The 19,621-nt window shown below is 43.3% G+C and overlaps 1 protein-coding gene across 1 annotated transcript in view; it reads right to left on the reverse strand.

Annotated features, from left to right (window-relative positions):
• Positions 1-6,282: 6,282 nt before the first annotated feature.
• ntng1a (netrin g1a) overlaps positions 6,283-19,621 on the reverse strand; it is a 99,823-nt gene continuing 86,484 nt past the window's right edge. The window contains exons 5-8 of the mRNA XM_061094320.1: positions 19,024-19,068; positions 16,133-16,300; positions 13,852-13,986; positions 6,283-6,527 (exon numbers count right to left, since the gene is read on the reverse strand). Coding sequence (XP_060950303.1) covers positions 6,283-6,527; positions 13,852-13,986; positions 16,133-16,300; positions 19,024-19,068 — 593 coding nt within the window. The remainder of the gene's footprint in view (positions 6,528-13,851; positions 13,987-16,132; positions 16,301-19,023; positions 19,069-19,621) is intronic.

Here is a 19,621-nt window from a genome sequence, read left to right on the forward strand (position 1 = left end):
ACACACTCCACTAACATGACGTGCATCACAAGATAATGACAATGTCTGTTTTTCAGGTCTGCACAGATATGGTCCTGGATATAATCCTAAACGCCTCTAAACATCGACACTGCAACATTATTTATAGTCTAAAGTAGGGATGTCACGAGAACCGATACTCACGATACCTTTCGATACTAAGATAACAAAACACAGACGATGCCCATTTTTTTGAAGCACCGTAAGCACCGTGAGCGCCGATGCCAGCAGCTGTTAGCAACTTAGCATTAGCATCGGTGCTGCACCAGTCGACGTTACATTCAGAAAACCAAGATGGCAACTGCGGCTGTGGCTGCAGCGTGACACCACCTCAACTTGTTGTTAAAAAAGGCACAATGACTCGTGTATGGGAGTACTTTGTGTTTGAGGCAGTTGATTTAGATTAAGATTAAGATACACCTTTTCTGCCCATAGTCCAAGTTTCTGCCACTAGTCCACCGCCTCTCCTTGGCGTTATCATTAATCCGCAGAAGCCATTATGCAAACGATGCTACCGTGGTCTTCAGACCAAGGGAGGTAATACTTCCAATTTAGCAAAGCACCTGAAAGACCGTCATCCGGATTTGTTTAAAGAATTCAGGGTGAGTTCTGATTCATATTAACTGTAAATCAATGCTAAGCTCGCTTTAATGCACAACGTGTCTCACAACAATGCGTCACTCACATGCGTCCGCAACTACCGTATAACCCACAGTATATGCGCAAGCACATTAAACTACCGTGTATGACACAACATCCAAAGAATGCACTTTTGGAATCTTAGACAATCCTTTTTTTTTACCGTGGTATCAAAATTGGCATCGAGAATCATGTTATTATAACTGGTATTGGCACTGACTACTGAATTTTTGGTATGGTGACACCCTTACTCTAAAGGTTAGTTCTGTAAAAATCACAATAACAGTTCCATGCCCGGTGGAAAAGAGAAAGAACACAACACCAGTATGTTGCAGTTGTATGTGACAATCTGCGATGTGTGACTCTTAATCACCAGCAGGGAGACGTATTACCCCGGCAACATTCCTGTGGAAAACTCTCAGGTGTCCCAGTCTCCAAAGTAATCTAACCCTTTGAAAAATGGAGCCTTGAATGTATTCATTAGTTTGCCAAGCACCGAGATTATCCCGCTAATGCCGGAGTGATTTAAAAAGGAAAGATGTGGGCCATAGGAAAAAAATACTTTTACCTTATCAAAAGGAATATTTGTAAAAGGAAAAATCAGTGTTTGAGTGGAGCTCTGTGCAGGCCCCTGGCTGAGAAGCAGCTTTAGCTTCCATTAACAGGTGCAGTACTGTATGTCTGGGGGGGGGGGGGGGGGGGAGCACCGGCCACTCAGCACACACTGTCAGAAAAAAGAACCACTGATCGATAAGTGCTGTGTGCGGTTCAATAAGTGCATCGATCATCACACAAACAAACACATCACAACCATAGCGGGAATAAGAGTGCCGGGGCAAGGTCAATACCTCTCAACCGGACCTGATGCCAGTCTGCTGGGGCTTGTTTCCACTGGTTCCTTCCACACAGGATCAGAGGAGTACAAAGCTCAGAGCTCAGTGTGTTCAAACCTTTTCTATTGAGTGTTTTCTTCAGAAGATTAAAAATGCTTAATCGCACAATGATTAATAGATCCGAACAGGAAGTTACTATGATCATATTGAGGTTCGTCATCTTAATTTGGGTTATTACTTGAAAAGGTTTATGTTCTCCCTTACCGCAGACTTTTTAACTTGAAATTACTCACATAACCTTTCTAACTTTCTGACTCAGGATAGATTAAGGATAACGAGGTCTATACAAAACATGTTTTTTTTATCAAGGAAAGTAATGAAACATGGTGACTCCAAAACACAATAATGTAACAAGGTTTGGATGGATAGAAATCTCTGACATTTACTTGCTGGCAGCATCAGATGGCGACTTTTACTTTTGCACGAATAGGAAAATCCCCAGGATTCACTGCAGGAGTGTGTTTACGGCTCAGAGCTGGTGCATGGAGATGAGCAAACCAACAGCTTTCACTCAAACGCTCCACCTCAAAGTGTGCAGCTGTTGTTTTCTGTAGAACTTATGCATTCATAATCACTTTTTTTTATCTGTCTGACAAGGATGGAGCTGTGCCTTTCAGCTACGGTGGCCTGTGAGTGACACAGATGTGTGATATTACCGGACACTTCCTGTTAAATACAACATAGATCCAAAGACACAGGTTAATTTCTCTCATTTCCCACCACTTTGTTGAGTCATTGTACACTGACAAATAAAGTCCAAACTGTTTTTGCAAGGGTTGAATTAAAAAAATAACACACACTGGCCTTTTAAAGACTTTTCATCAGTAATTTTCACCAAGCACAAATTTACAGGGAGATAATCCAGTGGCGGCTGTTTTCCGTGGGTCAGCCGACAGCTGCTGGAGGTGAGGTATCTAGGATGAAGTCCTCTCCCCGAACGGCGCCAACTCTATTTTAATTCTCCACGCAGCGTGGTGCGTTGACACCTGGGCCGACACGCAGTTAAAATTAGGGCCGCTGTAGGGGACCTTGACAAACAAGTGACTTTGAGTCTCTCACACACAACAGAGCTGCTTTACTTTGTGTTTGACATCTGCATCTTTAAACGGGTCTTAAATGTGACACTCTGATTGTAGTACTTTAAATTAATTTCAATATCAGAAAATGTAATGGATTCTTGACAAATCTATAACATGAATTATGCATTGATATTATATCTATTTAATGGATAAGATTAAGTAAATATTCTTTCATCTCAGGTTGCTTTAAAAAAGCTGAAATCAGCCAATGTAGCTAACTCTGGATCATTTATAGAATTTTGAGTGGCAAATCAAAAATCAAATAAACAAACATTAAACAATTGAAATAATAACACGCTAAGCATCATATAATAGAAATACCATAATAATTTAAATTATTTAATTTTTTTCTCAACAGCAAAGAAGCAGGAATCACACAAACTAGCTCATTTGAAACAAATAGAATATACAAAAATTACACAAAATAATGAAGGGGAAGAAATATATTGTTAGAATGTGTCCCAGCACAATAAAGTCAGTCTTTAATATTCATTAATAGTTTAAACGTTGCAGTTCACTGAGGTTTTCTCAAAACATGAAGAGTTAAATATCTTCTTGGGATTTGGATGCGATCTGGTGGCTCTGGATCAGACGCAGCACAAGAATAAATGAAAAATGTCTTTGGCATCTCGGAGCGGCTTGGCGAGGAAACAGAAATCTTTCAATCCCATCATCCTTTTAGTTCAGTTCCCTCCAGAAATAAGAAAATGAAGATGTACAAAACTGAGAGTTTGAAAAAGTCCATTTGTTTTCTCTGCTTAATATGGCACATAACAATAGAGCCGTTTCAATTTACTCTCATCCCTGTATTCCAAATGAACAGTTATTGGTGCTGTAACTTCTTTTTCCTCCCTCAGAGTGAAACTTTGAGAGCAGCACAAGTCTGTTCAGCCGGAACTGGGCCTGAATATTTCAGGTTATGGATGAACTGTTGTGTGTCTGACAAGACCCACTATATAAACTTTGAACACGGGCTCTCAGGGAGACATCGATAGTCGTAAATATTTAATTCAGTGCCTCCGACAATGCGCGGCATTGAAACAAATCTTCACCAGATTGAATTCAAGATAAATGGCACGGAAATATCACTGCAGACTTTTAAGCAGTCATTTTGTCAGTGTGGCCTTGCCGCGGAGGGGGTTTGGTTCCACTGATCACATATTAGTTTATCTCGTGTGTCAGCGTTTCAGCAGCAGCACATTATAACACAATGTGAAGACAATACAACACAGTATGTGAAGACACAAACTAAGATTTCTATTCAGTGGGAGTAGCATCAGAGGCTGTAAATGGAATTCCAATCGTCTGGTTTAATATCATTAATAATCCTGCAGATAGCTTCACTCATCAGGACCAAAAGAATCACTGCACACACTCCCTATGCTCTTCTTGATTGAAAGAAAATGTCAAGTAAAATAAATTTGATTTGCTTTACTAAATGTAATTAAATAAAACCCATTTTAATTGAATTCAACTCAATGTGTTGTCCCTGTTTCTTTAATAACTTTAATTCAATGAGCAGTAGAGGAGTCAAAACTAGAAATCATCATTAATTGCTCACCTTTCACTTGAAATTAGTAAAACGTATTAATCATATGTACACTGACAAGAGATAATTCCACTACATTTCTATCTGATGTGTAATAGTGCAAACATACATACATAGTGTAACATACTCATTCCCCCCGAGCAGGGAGCAATTTTTTACGAGATAGGGCTTCTTCTTTTTTTCAACATTTTCATTGATTTCTCAGAGAATAATTCATGGATCTTGATGGGATTTTTTATTTCTAGATGTTCCCTGGAAAGAGTTATGTCATTTGTTAAAACTATAATTAGATTTGTGCGTTAAGTATATTCATTCATTTTCATTTATATGGGTACATTTCATGAATGCTGACATGTAAGCAGTACATTATTGTCTTTAAGCTCACTGACAGCACAACTGTAAATGATAATAAACTGTGTGAGAAAATCATAAAGGAAATTAATGGATTTTTATTCAAACATGGATCCATTAATTCAAACATAAGCAGAGACAAAATCGATACAGAACATCACAAGCCTTCTTGAATCAAATTAATGAAGTGGACCACCTACCTGTGATCGACACATGACCCACACTGTGTTGTTTTTAAACTTTTATTCACTTAAATTCTCGTGTTAAAGCAAGAACAAAACATTTATAATGTCCTTTGGTGGGATTTTATTACACTTTATTAATACTGTATATGTAAACTGATATTCTTTGATGCCAGCACGTTGCCAATACAAAGGAAAATCAACTGCACAACGAAACAGAAATGATAACAAATAAAGTCAGGGGATGAAAGAAATGGGGAGGAAAAAAATTAGAAATTAAAAACTAAAAAACGACTGCTTCTGCATGTGGACGTCTTAAATAGATACATTGAAGGTTGCCTTTTTTCAATCACAGTTCGGCAAAGATACAAAAGGACTACATGACGCTTTTTTTGTTTGCTCTGTGGAGAAAAGAACTTGCAAATACACTGATGTTTTTTTTTTCTATGCACTTCCTGTCTGCTCAGGTGAAAAACTACCCTCGGACCATGATCGCAGGGAGCGTGGCGGCTCTGAGGTCGGAAAAAAAAAGAATCAAGACACCTTTTACTGGACTATCCTTTTTTTTAAAGAGGGGAGAGGAGGGCAGGGGCAGGGGGGCTTCTTACACATGTGCATCACTAACATCGGACAAAAGAATTCTTTCAACCAACGAGGGTTTTACAGAGTTAACGTTCACGAAAGCACAAGTCAGTGGCAGCATGGTGAGGGGGCTGGGCATCGGGGGGGTGGATGAACAGGAGGGAGGATGAGATAGAGTTTGAAGGAGAGACAGATAGCTAGAGGGGGCTCGACGGTGGAGTCGGGGGGGGGGCGAGGTTTCTTTTGGTGTCACAGAGTGGCAGTCCGGACAGATTCCCTTCTATCCACAATGCACTGACAGCAAAGAATGCGTCCCGTGTTTCCTGCTCTCTCAGTCGCGTTCCGAAAGCATCACGGGTGTCGTCCGGAGAAGCGTGTCATCCCCTGGAGGGGGTGAGGGTGAGAGGAGGTCGGCGTCCAACTGCCCGGCTCGTGCGGAAGCTGATTGGTCGCAGCTCAAGTCGCCGCGGCAATAACAGCGGAAGCAAACTGCTAGTCCATCGCCCTCGGTTGTCCCCTCCTCGAACTAGAAGGAGCTCAAGAACCTGGTATGGCTTAGAGGAGGAAGGGAGGTGGGTGGGTTGGAGAGGTGAGGTGAGGTTTGGGGGGGGTGATAATTGTTCTTTGCTCATTTAACTCTTTTCAGGCAAACGCTCGGTCCCTCTATACATTTTTTTTTTTTTTATATAATAATATCTGGCATCTATAGTTCATTTCTATATTATCTTTGAAAATGAAATGAAAAGTCTTTGTTTGCACTTGTCGGTCTGGCACATTCCCTTTTCGTCAGCGCGTCAGTGTCCGCTGAGTCCGGCGGCGCAGAAAAGCTCGGTACGGTACAGTCCAGAAAGCTCATGGTTGTTCTTTGTTTTAATGGTCGTTGGTTATTTTGAAAAGGGAGGGAGGCTGGGGGAGGTGGGAGGGAGGGGTGGGGTCGAGGTGGAGGGGGTTGGGGACTGTATCGCTCCCACCAGGTCGTGGGTCTCTCTTCAGAGCACGGCGGCCTCTCCCAGCAGCACCGAGCCCAGCAGCAGCAGCAGCAGCAGCCCGAAGGGCGACGGAGGCGTCAGAGGGGCGTGGCCTGACCCGGGGTCCCTGCAGCCCCCCAGCTCCGAGCTGCAGCGGGACCTCTCGCACAGCAGGCCGCTGTGGGTCGCCGGGCAGTTGCAGCGGACGTTGTTGACACACACGCCGCCGTTTTGGCAGCGCAGCAGCTCGTTGTCGCACACCCGGGCTGCGGCGGGCGGGGGGGGAGCAATGTGAAGACAGGAGAGAGGGGTGAGCGACAAACAGGCAGAAGAGCTGTGGGTGACGCTTTACTTGAAATGTAACAGAAGCATATAATTAGAGTTCAAACTGTCACTGTGAAGAAACTGGGAACTGTCACATGAACTGATTCTCATATTTACAGGGATCTTCAAGTAAAGTGCCACCACATTATGTTCCCTTCTATCACAAAGTCCTAAAGGAATAGTTCAACATCTGCCTCCTCACCTTAATCCTGAGATTGTGACGTTCAGACTGATTCATTCTCACACCTGTGAGCTAAATATGAAGCTGGAGCCAGGGGCAAGTTAGCTTAGCTTAGCAGAAAGACTGAAAACAGGGTATATCAGCTAGCTTGGCTCTGTCCCCTACTGCAGCAGCACCTCAGTGCTCACCAGTACACACAAACATTTCATTTATTTAAACCACATGTGCCAAGAATATGTAAATAAACAAACTGTGACAAACATTGACTGTCTAAAAATGGACGATACATCTCTACTCCCTCCAAAATCTCCCGGATAGAAACGTCGCCATTTTGCATATTTGGAGCTAGAGTTTGGAATTGAGTGCCGGTAACTCGGTCCTGCCAATCACGAGTCAGGCTCAGCTGTCAATCATGATGTTTCCAACTGTTTTCATAGCATCAAATAACTAATCAAAATCAAACTTATATAGAGATAAATAATAAACCCTTGGGCAGACATCACTCTGATGATAACTGAAATGACAGAATTTCTTTAACTTAACATGTTCTTTTTAATGTGGTGCATGTACCAATCACCAACATGGAGGAGGCAAGATTCATAAGCTATACTGCAGCCAGCCACTAGGTGACCATCGAGACGCTTTAGCTCTACTTTTGGGGAGAAGTTGTGTCATCCATCTTTATATAGAGTAAAAAATGTGACACCTGGAAAAACAAGGGATAATGTGTTAGCCAGTGAGAAGTAGAGGTGCTGCCCCCTAGCTGCAGCTTCTGGATCAGGACATAGATGTGAGGGTTGAATCAGTTTGAACTCTCAAAATTCCAAATGATTCCTTTGATACAAACTGTGTAAAATACTAAATTTAGAACTTCCTAATACATACAGCAAACTTCAACAGGTTTACACTGTATCTATTACAATATAATATATTCATTGTTAACTCTGCCGTGCATGCATCACACTGTAATTACACCTGGTGAACAGTTAATGCTGTTTGTGCAAACTTTTGTCTTCAAGCATTTTCATTTTTATTGTCTACGGAGACAAAACTCATGAAACATCACCTCCAACACACGGTGTCCTCAGAGGACTCGTCTATCACACCTCGTATTCTAGTGTGAGCCCTCTGTGCTTTAAACAAGTGAATTTAACACCACCTTATATTTAGAGTGTGCACATCTCATCTAACATTATGCAACTGAACATCATGGCACCTGACATTTAAACAGATACAATCCTCTGTAAAACCCCTTGTAGACACCACTTACAATTTCAACCCATCGTTTGCATGTAATCATTCTGTCCGTAACATGAGTAGACTTCAGTAATTCCCATTTTCTAATAAAGAAAACTCCATTTCACGAGACATAAATCTTCACTTTCCTCAAAGCCTGTGAGCTCCCCCCCCCAAAAAAACCCCAGCACTGACTTTCGACAAACTGAACGTCAGGTGAAAATTGGTGTATATTTAGAGCTGGGACACCAAGGCCACTCTATTCCCGGCAGAGGCAAGCTGTCAAGCAAGCTGGAGGCAAACAAAGCAGCGGCGCACAAACTAATAACCAGCAGAGACAAATAAACAGTGATAAACACTGAGGCCACTTCTGCCCATTTTCAGCCCTTTATGGGAGTGGCAAAAAACAATGTGGTGAGCAATCTATGAACTCTATGGGACATAAATATCACAACAACAAATAGCTGGCCCCTCTCCTAATACCCCGGAATTGGATGCATGCTGTCTCCCAGGAGTAGCCAAATAGGGCTTTGATAGGAGGCTCGTTAAGAAACATTGACTCTGCGAATCCTATTTGTGCAACGTCTGGTTAGTTGCAGAAAACAGGGTGCTGCTGTTTGGCTCAGTGAGTTCTCGCTTCAGGCCACAGCTCCCCATTTAACACGCACAACCAAAAACTTTGTCCACTTTTCCCCTCTTCCAGCTGACATATCAATTTCATCAGCAAGTCGGCCGCTGTGCAGAAAACGAAAGTAACGACTCAACAAATAAGCTTCTCTCTGTGGAAAATCTGATGAGGAAACTTGGGTCATAAAATGTCTCCTTCAAGATAACAAAGACGAAGAATCGAGTGTGTTAATTGAGGCTTTGATGTGGATCAGAAACTCCTTTAATTTGACATTGGCCTTTGCATTTTTCTTCGTTCAAAAATGTATCATATGCTTGATGTGTGCCACAGGCAATAGACTGAGGAACACAGAAGCTATGTTCAAGCTGGGATGGTTTGATCCAGTGGCGGTCCTAGGGTTTGTCTGAATCAGGGGCCATACAGGGGCCACCATTTACACAGAGGGGCCACTTCTATGCCATACATCCATGAGCAGTTCCTGATTCCGAAAGGTGCACATTTAACTCATTCTGTGTTTACTTTTAGCGTGGCTGACCACCGGCCCCTCCACTTGGATCTCCCGCTGCTTTGATCAGAGATACTGGATAATGTGAAGGGTTCTATTTCACCCCAGAATAAAGGTGATGTGCCACAATGAGACTCTGGCCTGCACTTGGTTTGGTTCCCACCATGCTCGGGATGACATTTAGAGGATAACCTCATCGGCTAACAATAGCAGTGAGGGATCGCTACCTTCAGCAGCATAGACAATCTCCTCAGGTTTGCATTTAGCCTCAATTTTGAACTGGTTCACTGTGTTCCACAAAGTAAGATAAGCCCAAATACACAAAAAAAAATTTGTTTTTCCTCAAGAACTGGAAAACAGATTTAAAGGAAGGACTAATTTTCTTCTGACTCTCATCAACTTCCCGATGAGGTCGTTAGCTTGACGAGTAGTTCATTGACACCATATACTACATATAAAGAAGGACACCAATGGACTTCCTCCCACTATGTGTGTGGGATAAATAAAAATGTATCTTATCTTATAAAAATGTATCTTATACTATCCAGTAATGAAGCCAAAATATTGATAGTAGCACTGCATTCTTATGCTAGTGGTACAATTTGGAGCCAGTCGCAATTAAGAGAATTGGGTTGTGGAATTGAACATCATGCACTCAAACAATCCTGGATTAGTCTCAGCTGTCAGTCATGGCATTTCACCTCCTTTTTTATAGCATCAAAAACTCATTTATACCAAACGTACTGTAAAAACAAGCACTTGAACAAATAGTGAAATAAGAACTACCTAAAATGACAGAAACCACTACATTTCCACTAACATGGAGGAGGTGGGTTTTATGACCTGTACTGCAGCCAACCACCAAAGGGCGATTGAGATGCCTTGGCGTCACTTTCGAGAAACTGTAATTTCCTTCTTTAGATGCAGTCTAGGGTTTACACAGAGATACTGAGAGAGGCTTTTTCATTTGAAGCTGAGCCATCTGCATGATGCTCAACACAGCCAGACTCTAAAAAGGGTTTCAGGTAACAGCATACCCCTGCAGCGCTCTGTCGGCTGCTGAAACTGACATATTGATTATTTCAAAATGAGCACCGCAAACAAGATGCGTCAGAGACGTCACCTCAGTAAGATTAAGGATGCTGTGGCACTTTGCAGGGATAAGTGCAACCCCGTGCATCGTGGGGATTGATCTGCTCCTCCTGCTGTTTGATTGGCTCTAGCTCTTTTTGAGGAGTGGGGACCATTGCTGTTAAAAGCCTGAACAGTCAGTTGGACTAAGAATAATTATCATGAGGGCTCTGCACCTTCATCTCACATAAACAATCTCTCCACATGTAAACAGAGCCCACACAAATCACAAGATTTGTCGCGTTTGCTTTTGATATGAGGGATAATATTTAGAGAACGAGACTGATGGACTAGGTCCCTGTCTGGGATGTGATGTGTTTGACAAGAGATCTGAGTTTTAATGCATCCTTCACTCTGCATGCAGAGAAGAGTCTTGACCATGCGTTTGAGCACCACAGCAGAAAGGGAAGGTCATATTCAAAAAAATTCTTCAGCCGTGGAACAACTCAGCCGAAGAATCTTCTTGGGAAACATTGTCTTTTAAACTTTAAAGGTGTCGAAAGCAAACTTCGGATCCACTTGCAGCTTATTTTTTTTAATTCTTGAGGAAAGCTGACTTTTAAAAGCAAAAACGACATTTTAAGAAATCCATGTTACAGATGAACATTCTCGTCTCTCCACTGCAGCCTCAGTAGAGTTTTTAAAACCCAATGCAGCAGCTCCAAAACTCCCCACTGTTCCCCGGCTGTTTCCTGCTTTCTCGTCACATATACAGCACAGAGTGTCCTTGTGTTGCTGCAAGGTGTTCTGGGAAATTTTGTCCAACACTTTAACTGGAAAAAAGTAGATTAAGGAAGGAGTGAGTTCACCAAGAGAGTAAATGAGATCTTCAGTTTAAGATGGGACATTCCAGGAGTTGCAGTTTTACTGAAATCTACACTCACCACTTGAAAATGCCTCAACTCTGCTATGAATACTCCCGGCGTCCCAGCTCCTCCAGAGTTTGAGAGACGCTCAAATGGACATTGGGTCTTTTCGGTATTAATGTAGCTTTCTCTGATTCGTCAGGTTTATATCACATGAGCCCCTTTGTGGGAGAAACTGGCATTAGCCTCAGCTACCAGTGTAGAAGACAAAATTATCAATTACAGTTGGTGGTGATTCTGTTGTATTTGTTAACAGCTGTTGCGGAGTAGAATTCTGAGTTTTACAGTCTATTATTATCTATCTATCTATTATTCAAGCAATGCCCAGTATGTGGGTGGTTATGTGATATGGGTTAGTATAGACAGGGATTAAAACGTATTCCGAGCCCCTATAGAATATCAAGCCCAAACTTTTGTGTGGACAGATTGTTCCAAATAGAACATCCAGGATGTTCTTCCATCTGTTGACTCAGCTCTGAATGAAAACACATATTTTTCCTCCATTTGTTACTAATCTTTTAATTACAGCTGTTACCCGGGTCGTCGTCTCAGTGTTTTACGTGCTAATTCCTCGCGGTTTGCATGTACCCTTCATTCATGATAAGGTGACGTGAGCTATGTCTTCACACCCGCCGAAGCACATGCTGACTGTGTCTTCACACCACAAGCGGCTGCATATATTTGTGCATTTTAATAAACACCCATCTCTGTCAGGCGCCATGAAAATAAACAGATTATTCACTTTGTGCTGAATTTACATCATAATGCGGAGCTGCTTTCAGATAATTTAAAAAAACAAGCAGGTTTTAAATGGTTGATGATGTTATATTTCATCAAGCCGATGAATTCTAGACATTCCTACTAATGCTGTAATTTAGTCTTTGATGAAGCTGTGGTGTCTGTCGCTATTAGATGAGAGAAGTCGTGTTCTTTTCTGAGTACGATGGAAAACCACAGCATAGCAGCAGCTTCTTAATTTTCCAAATTAGATTAATGAATTGATCAATATCCTATAAGCAATATTCAATTCTATATAAACAACTGCCTGATTGAAGCAGCTTTACGCCAGTTGGTTTAGTAACTTCACATTACTCTTCACTTCTCTTTCACTAAGAGCTAATTCATTTAAGTTTAGTGCAAATTTCTACCACATAGAAATCCTCAATCAAAATTATGGTAAATCTTAAGATTTTCAATAATCACACAATAAACAGCTGCAGATTTGGATCACTGTAAATTAAAAGAAAAGACCGTCTATGGCCAAGTAGTTCCTCTTTTTTTCATTTTTCAGGCTTAGCTTAGAAATAAAACTTGATATGAATCCCACAGCCTTATGCCACGTTACAGGATTGTATTCAGGACGCCTTTGTTCGCCAGGACAGAGATTAATGTTGAGCTACAGGAGGCAGGCACAAAGGTGTCACCACCTTGTGGAGAAGCTCTGTAGATCTCAATTAACCTAATCATGGTCGGTCAATTAGCAACAATTAGCAGCTTGTCTTGCATTCATTTCTGCTAGCATTTTGATCCAGCACAAGACAAGTGAGAGCAGTGCAAAGAGGTTGAGCAATTTATATAACTAAACTGCTCGTGCAATGGTGGAGGATCAAGTATTTTTCTCAATCAGGCGCCATGAAGGGGCCACATTTTACACAAAGGTCCAACATATAGTTAGATAATGTTAAGGTGCACATGTAGGTCATTCCTTGTTTACTGTTAGCTCTTTAGCTTTGTAGAAACCCACACGTCATTCAACATATTAAGAAAATTGTTCCTTGTTAAAGCACATTGTCTTCTTCAAAAAAGCTAAAAAAATAAAAAGCCCTAACCAATTGTCATATGTATTGTTAGCATGTTAGTGAGTGATTTGTTATTTTAAAATAAAAAGATTAATGACAGGAAAGAGGGACTTTAGGGAGCATTCAGATTTCAGCTGCACCCCTGGATCCGCCCCCTGCCATTAAGAATAACCTTATATAATATAATAATAAAGTGTCTGTGACGCTGGTTTCACGTCTTCAAAGTTCAAGGGGTTCTTTCTCAAACTTGTCAGAGAGGAAGTAATCACCTCGTCGTGAGGCGTGCACTTTATTTCCTGTAGGTTTTGTCATTGAGGTTTGAAGCAAAATGACAAATTGGTGACATTTGAAGAAAGCAACAAAAAAAAAAAACTAAACCAGACATTGCATGCAGTGCACAATGACCAGGGGGAAATAAAGGAAGGTAGACTAATAAATGGAGTGAAACTCAAAATGACCTGCATTCCCCTTCAAACAAATGTTGGTGTTGGATGACATTGCCGTGCTGTGGAGTACAGCGAGCGGGTGATGGCTCCTCAAACAGATCACACGCAGCGTGTCCAGCGGTCAATATTGACTCAGCTGTTGTGTTGCTGATGTGCGACATGGCTGAATAACTGAGCAGCATGCACGTCCCGCCAGGCCGTTGTTTTTCTCCTTTTGCTCTCGGTATTGATGATAAAGCGGGGGTTCAGTTAGTGAATCCAATGGCTGAGTGTATTGGGTTAGTTCATGTTGTGGGTCTGTATTTGTAAAGGCAGTCCTGCGCATGTGCAGCACACACACGTCCAGGTGAAGCTCGGGAGCCACACAGAGAGATAAAAGATGAGAGGGAGAGCAGAGAGAGACAGAGCTGAGGGGAGGGGGAGAACAGGCGGGAGCTGCGTGGGGAGGTTGTTTTGTTTTGCGGGTCTACTTACATTTGCAGCCATCGTCCCACAAATAGCCGGGTAGGCACTCCTGACACTTGGGCCCTGTAGTGCCCTCCTTACATATACAAAATCCTGTGCCATTACAGCGATCACTGACTGAGCCAAATGGATTACAATTACACTCTGGAAAAACAAGACACACACATACACACAGGCTGGATACAGGGCGGTGCTTTTGACTTTCCTCCACACAGTGTGGACCGCAGTCCTCAAGCTCGACTAGAAACTTTAAACTGGTAAAAAAGTGTGAATAGATTTTTACAAATGCTACCATTTCAACCTTAATGGAGACAGAATGAGACAAGAATGAAGTGGATTCTAGATGCATGAACACATTGTTATCATTTCAGTCTGTACAGAATTTATATTACTCTTACGTAGATATAAATACATCGTGCAATGAGCATATATGCCAAGCGTTTATCAGTAGCTTTGAATTATGGTGGATATAATGAGCTACATGCGTTTCCTGAAATCTGATTCATTCACACAGACAGAGAGAGGAAGATGGAAAGAGGAGAGGGAATGTGATGAGCTGGTGTCAGATCAATGGTGGCAAATGACACAGAGACAAGGGTGAAGGATTTGTGGGAATGAGAATGCGGAACATTGAAATGGGCATTGTTGTTATCCATCTTACTTCCCGTCTACAAATTTGAAATAACCTTCTAATGCCTCTTTAGCATTAATCGTTCCTCCCTGTGATTAGTTTGGATCTCCTTTAAAACAAGCTATTGAGTCTCTAGTTACCTACACTCCGCTGACCTTCCAGCTTCCCACTGCGACTGAAGCACTCTGCAGTCAAGTGACACCTATTTTGACAGCCCCTGACCATCACATCACACCTTCCGCGGCAGCACTGGCTGCACGTGGCTGCGCCCCAGTGGCATCCAGGGGTCAGGGCGAGAGGAGAGAGGCGGCGGTGGGTGACAAACGGAGGGGGGGTAGGGGGGGCTGGGGGTGTGGGTCACTGACAGAGAGGCAGGGTGACGGCGAGTTTGGCACGAGGTAACGCCTCGGTGACTTCCAACGCCTTCCGACGGGTTTCAGCTGCTACTCCCGAGGCCACTTCATGTATATGACATGTGCACTTGTGTGGCACCTCGGAGGACTGTGGCGGTGTGACTTCGCCCTCGACATTTCTCTCAGAACTCTTGTCGCCTGTCAGACCACCCCCTCCCCCTCCTCCACCTCCACCACCCCCCCAAGGACTCACATATGCACATGGCAGTGAGCGCTCCGAGCTCGAGCTCCACATGCCAGCTGAAGAATCCAACGGAGAACCAAACTACTGCCTCAGGAGCTATGTGGGAATGCAATTTTTTGTACCCACATAAGAAAAACAGAATGAATGCCTGCATAAAGGTCATGGAAATAATAACGGAAACACCTGATGAAAATGGCCTTACATTTTTTGACTCCTTGCATTGATTTTACCGATAACGGATTAGTTATCTGTCATCGTATATATGTCTGTTTTTACAGATGCTGAAAGGTAAATTTGAATGATTATCTTAATCGTATATCTGATTTTTTTTTTGCTCACAAATGATGCAGATACTTAAGGGATGACATTTCTGAGAGATATAAGTATAAAGATAAGAAGACAAATGAAACAGCAGGTTTCTGTTTGAGACACTTTTCAGTTGTGGTACGAAAACAAAAGAGATGGAATCTGTTAAATAGTTAGTTTCAGTAAAAGTGACTGTTTCCCCCAGGTTCCACTCTTTATGCTATTATTTTCCATAGTTTATGTGTTTTCATTAGTCTGTGCACATACTTTATTATTCTATCTGCTAATCAGAATCATTCTGGCTTTAAATCAATGCTCGTCTTATTGTATTAGATCCTTGCTAGAAGCTAGAAACCAACTGCAGAGTACAGTAAGTACAAGCTACCTTCAATATACTGTATCAAGCCCGATTTCATTCTGCAGATAATTATATTCATACCTGGAAGAAAGACTGACAACCAGTTTCAAGTTCCTGTGTGTCTGACTAAAGCAGAGAGACTAGAGTCCTCCATCAAACACTCATTCTGACAGGGAGGTTAATGGGTGACACCGTCGAGCTGAAGAGGCAGAAGAGGACGATGTGGAGACCACTGAAAGACATGGAGGTGGGGGGAGGGGGGCGCACAGGTGATGGAGCGGTGGGGGATGAGATGCAACACTTTCTCTGGTGACAAATCATAGACGGGAGGTGAGGTGGCGAAAGTGTTCATGTGAAAGCAGGGTGGCGGTGACAGGGGCCCGAGTGGGGGAACTGACCTATGCACACATTTTCAGCGTCCAGTTCTGCCGAGGCATTGCGGTAGTAGCCCAGCTTGCATAGCTGGCAGTGCTGGCCCCTAGTGTTGTGCTTACAGCTCACGCAAATGACCGTGTTTAGCAGCTCGATGTAGCTGCACCGGTTGGAGTGGCCGAAGCATTCGCAGTCTTGCAAAGAGAGAGGGAGGTGTGAAGGGGGGGGGGGTGGAGGGGGAGAACAGAGACAGAGAGACGCGGTTGGGAGTGTAGAAAACTGCTGCTGTTGTTGCCGGGGAGTGCTACGGCGGTTAGGGTTAGCAGGAACTTGAGCGAGGCGCGATGGCATGCAAAGGGTTTAAAATGGAGGCTGCGTCGTGAGGGGAGGAGATGTCGGGTACGGGATGAGAGAGGGAGAGGGCAGTTCATGTTTAATCCGGCGTGGACACAGCCGGAGTTTGGAGAAGGCATCACACAAAGAAGCAGAGCGTTAGTAGGACTAACGGGTCACATCACTTCAAACACAACCACAACACGAGGCGAGGGAGACTCCGGGAGATGATGGCACAGAGACACGGTCACATCGGGAGCACCACACAGCGCAGGGCGGGTCAAACCAGGAATGAAATGGATCTTTCAGCTCAGGGAATATAGGCTGTGGGAAAACCCCCGTTTTTTGTATCTGTGTTACTGAGCTGATCATCTAGTTTGAGGAGATGGGAGAGGATGAGATGAGACTTTTGAATCCTGATTCATGTAACGAACCCGTGGAATGAAATGCCTGATAAGTTTCAAGTCCAAGAAACCCCTTAACTTGTCAAACAGAAGCGTTTATAGTTGTTGGTTTTAAAGGCTCGTCGCAACTTCTGGGGGACAGCGGTCAGTGAGGCAAGTGAGCGTGTGCTGAGTTGCAGTCGGGAGAGTGTGTCATTGCCCGCTATGCAGTGTTATGTCGCGCTAAATTAGAAATATGGAGTTGTAGCTGGACTGCAAAAACCTCATGCTGCACTCCATGATAGTCACTGACAGGCCTGCCCTAAGGGATGCAGGATGGGAGGGGGCGGCCCCGGCTCCGCTCTCTTCAAGTGAGGATCAGTCTGCCACGCTGAGTGACCACTGACATCATGTGTCACGGCGCAGACAGATGTGACCCTTAAGCCTCGCTGGCAGCCCCTCGGACACAAAGCCCACTCACGGATCCAGAATAGATGGGGCTTTGGTCCAAGGGATTGTGGTTATTAAGGATCTGTATTGAGGTCAGGTCTGGCCACTAACAGTCCGACAAAGGCTCGGAAATGAAGGAGCAGCACGTCTAGTCCACTCTACCTTTTCACCTGAAGCAGAGAGTCCTTCCCGGCTGTAAGCTATCTGCATTAGATACCTCAGTCTCACAAGACAAATAATCTCTCCTTTCCCGAAATAGGCTAAGGTCATAAATCATTCACGCAAGGGGGAATAAAAAAAGGCTCGAGTCTTAGAATCACATTCCCCAAAAATAGTTGTGGGCTCAAACACCCACTTCATTTGCCTTGAGAAAGATATGATTCCAGGGGACTTTTATAGTGTTTAGAGACGATTCCATAGACGGATGGATCCTCTGCGTGCCCTCGACAGAGAGAAGCATCAGTCCGGCACTGAGATGAGGATATACGGATGCAGAGTGCTCTTGCATTGGGTTGGGGCTGCAGGGGGTTAGGGGGCTTACAGTTCAACAGAAACATCAGTTCACACAGTGAGAAGGCTTGGGGATCATCTTTGGGGGGTGGGGTTGGGGTTTGGGGGTTGAGGGGGGGCAATGTGTTCAATGAATTCCAGGGCTCCTACCTCGCTTGCTGTTTGCAACGTGGACAGAAGGGGCAGTGGACAATGCAACTTGTGGAGCTACTAGACAAATTAAAGAAGAAACAAACAACAAAACAAAAAAAAACATGATATTGCAAAATTCAACACAAAACATGTGATGTCAGAGAATTAAGAATAGTGAGCATCGTGTTTGATAATAAATGTAACTGTAAAAAAATTCAAAGAAAAAAAAAAAAAGAAAGAAACATACGCAATAATGATGAATGATGGCATTGGGAAATAAAGAGTGACGTTGCCAAGTGAAGTTGGCTGCGCGGAGCAGCATCTGCTGCAAATGCCTCAGATGACGAACAACTCAAATATTTTGGTTCCTCTTTAGCGCTTCATTTCATTTACAAGTGCTTTGTATAATTTAAACGCCTCTGTGTGCTTCCCCAGACACAAACTGTCCCCTGACAAGCTACTCTCCACCTTGGGGGAGGCCGGCCAAGAATTTTCACCCTATAAATTTGTGCAGAGGAGCGTGGGTAAGGAAGCTGGCTCACAGTGAACACATCTATCCCTCCATTCCTTTCCAGACATGTAACAAACAGTGGGAAAAAAGAAAATAACAGGCTTAGCCTTTGCCATTGTGCCGGGTGACATAAGCTCCTGATACATTCACCAAGTGCGCTTGGCTGCGGCCATGGGAACACAGAGTGGTTGTGCGCTAGTTGTTTGCGATGTGGCTGCACATCACATCCGCAAGATGTAAGAAGCTAACCTGACATCACTCTGCATAAAACCAATGTGAAACGTCTCCTGATGCGCTCAGACAGGTGTTGAATGTCTCATCACCTAATTCAAATCAAGTGCGTATGCCTGAATGTACAGAAGATAACGCACGCCATTACAGGAAGTGACAACGTGAGTACACCCGTTAATACACAAGTATCCACTCAAGGAGCCCAAATAATTCTTTATCACGAGCCAGACAGGACAATGCTACAGCCTAGATCAGAAAGGGGGGAGTTGCTACCCACAAATACTCTTTACCACCAGTTATTTCCTTTCTTTCTACATGAACACAATCTGTGGAAAAACATAATTGTTGCACAATCTTTGATGCCTACCTTCTTTTCGGTTAGCGACACCTAGGGAGGACACATTCGGCCGAACTGCGTGCAATTGAGAGAAACCAGGAGTTATTCATGTGTGTGATGCACTTTACCTGCAGCTCTATAGGGGGGTGGGGTGGGGGTGGGGGGGGACTACGTGGTAGTGGACACACACAACTGGAGACATGGACATGTCCAGCATGGCTCAAGTCAGAAACTGAGGGAACATCACGTACATAATGGGGCAGGGCTGACATGGACGAGCAAAGAGAAGGCATCCAAGGAGCCAGTAAAGGGACACTGGAGAGACGTTGTATGTAATTTGTGTGACGCACATGGGCTTGCTGTGTGTGTGTGTGCATGTTCATGGCAATGACGATGATGAGTGAAAAACTGAAGGAAACAAATAAAAGAGATAAAAACCCTTTTAAACTTTGTATTGAAGTCATGATTAATGCAAGCGGGTCTAAACTATGTATGGCAAATTAAGGCTTTAGGGGGCATTTTGTTTAATTCATCACATCGACTATGTAATCAATATCTAATTACAGTGTATTACTGGTGGAGGAATAACAATGAATAAATAATGGCAGGTGTTGGGACTTGGAATGAC

The sequence above is a fragment of the Limanda limanda genome, chromosome 20 (assembly GCF_963576545.1).
Source record: "Limanda limanda chromosome 20, fLimLim1.1, whole genome shotgun sequence".
Lineage (NCBI taxonomy): Eukaryota > Metazoa > Chordata > Actinopteri > Pleuronectiformes > Pleuronectidae > Limanda > Limanda limanda.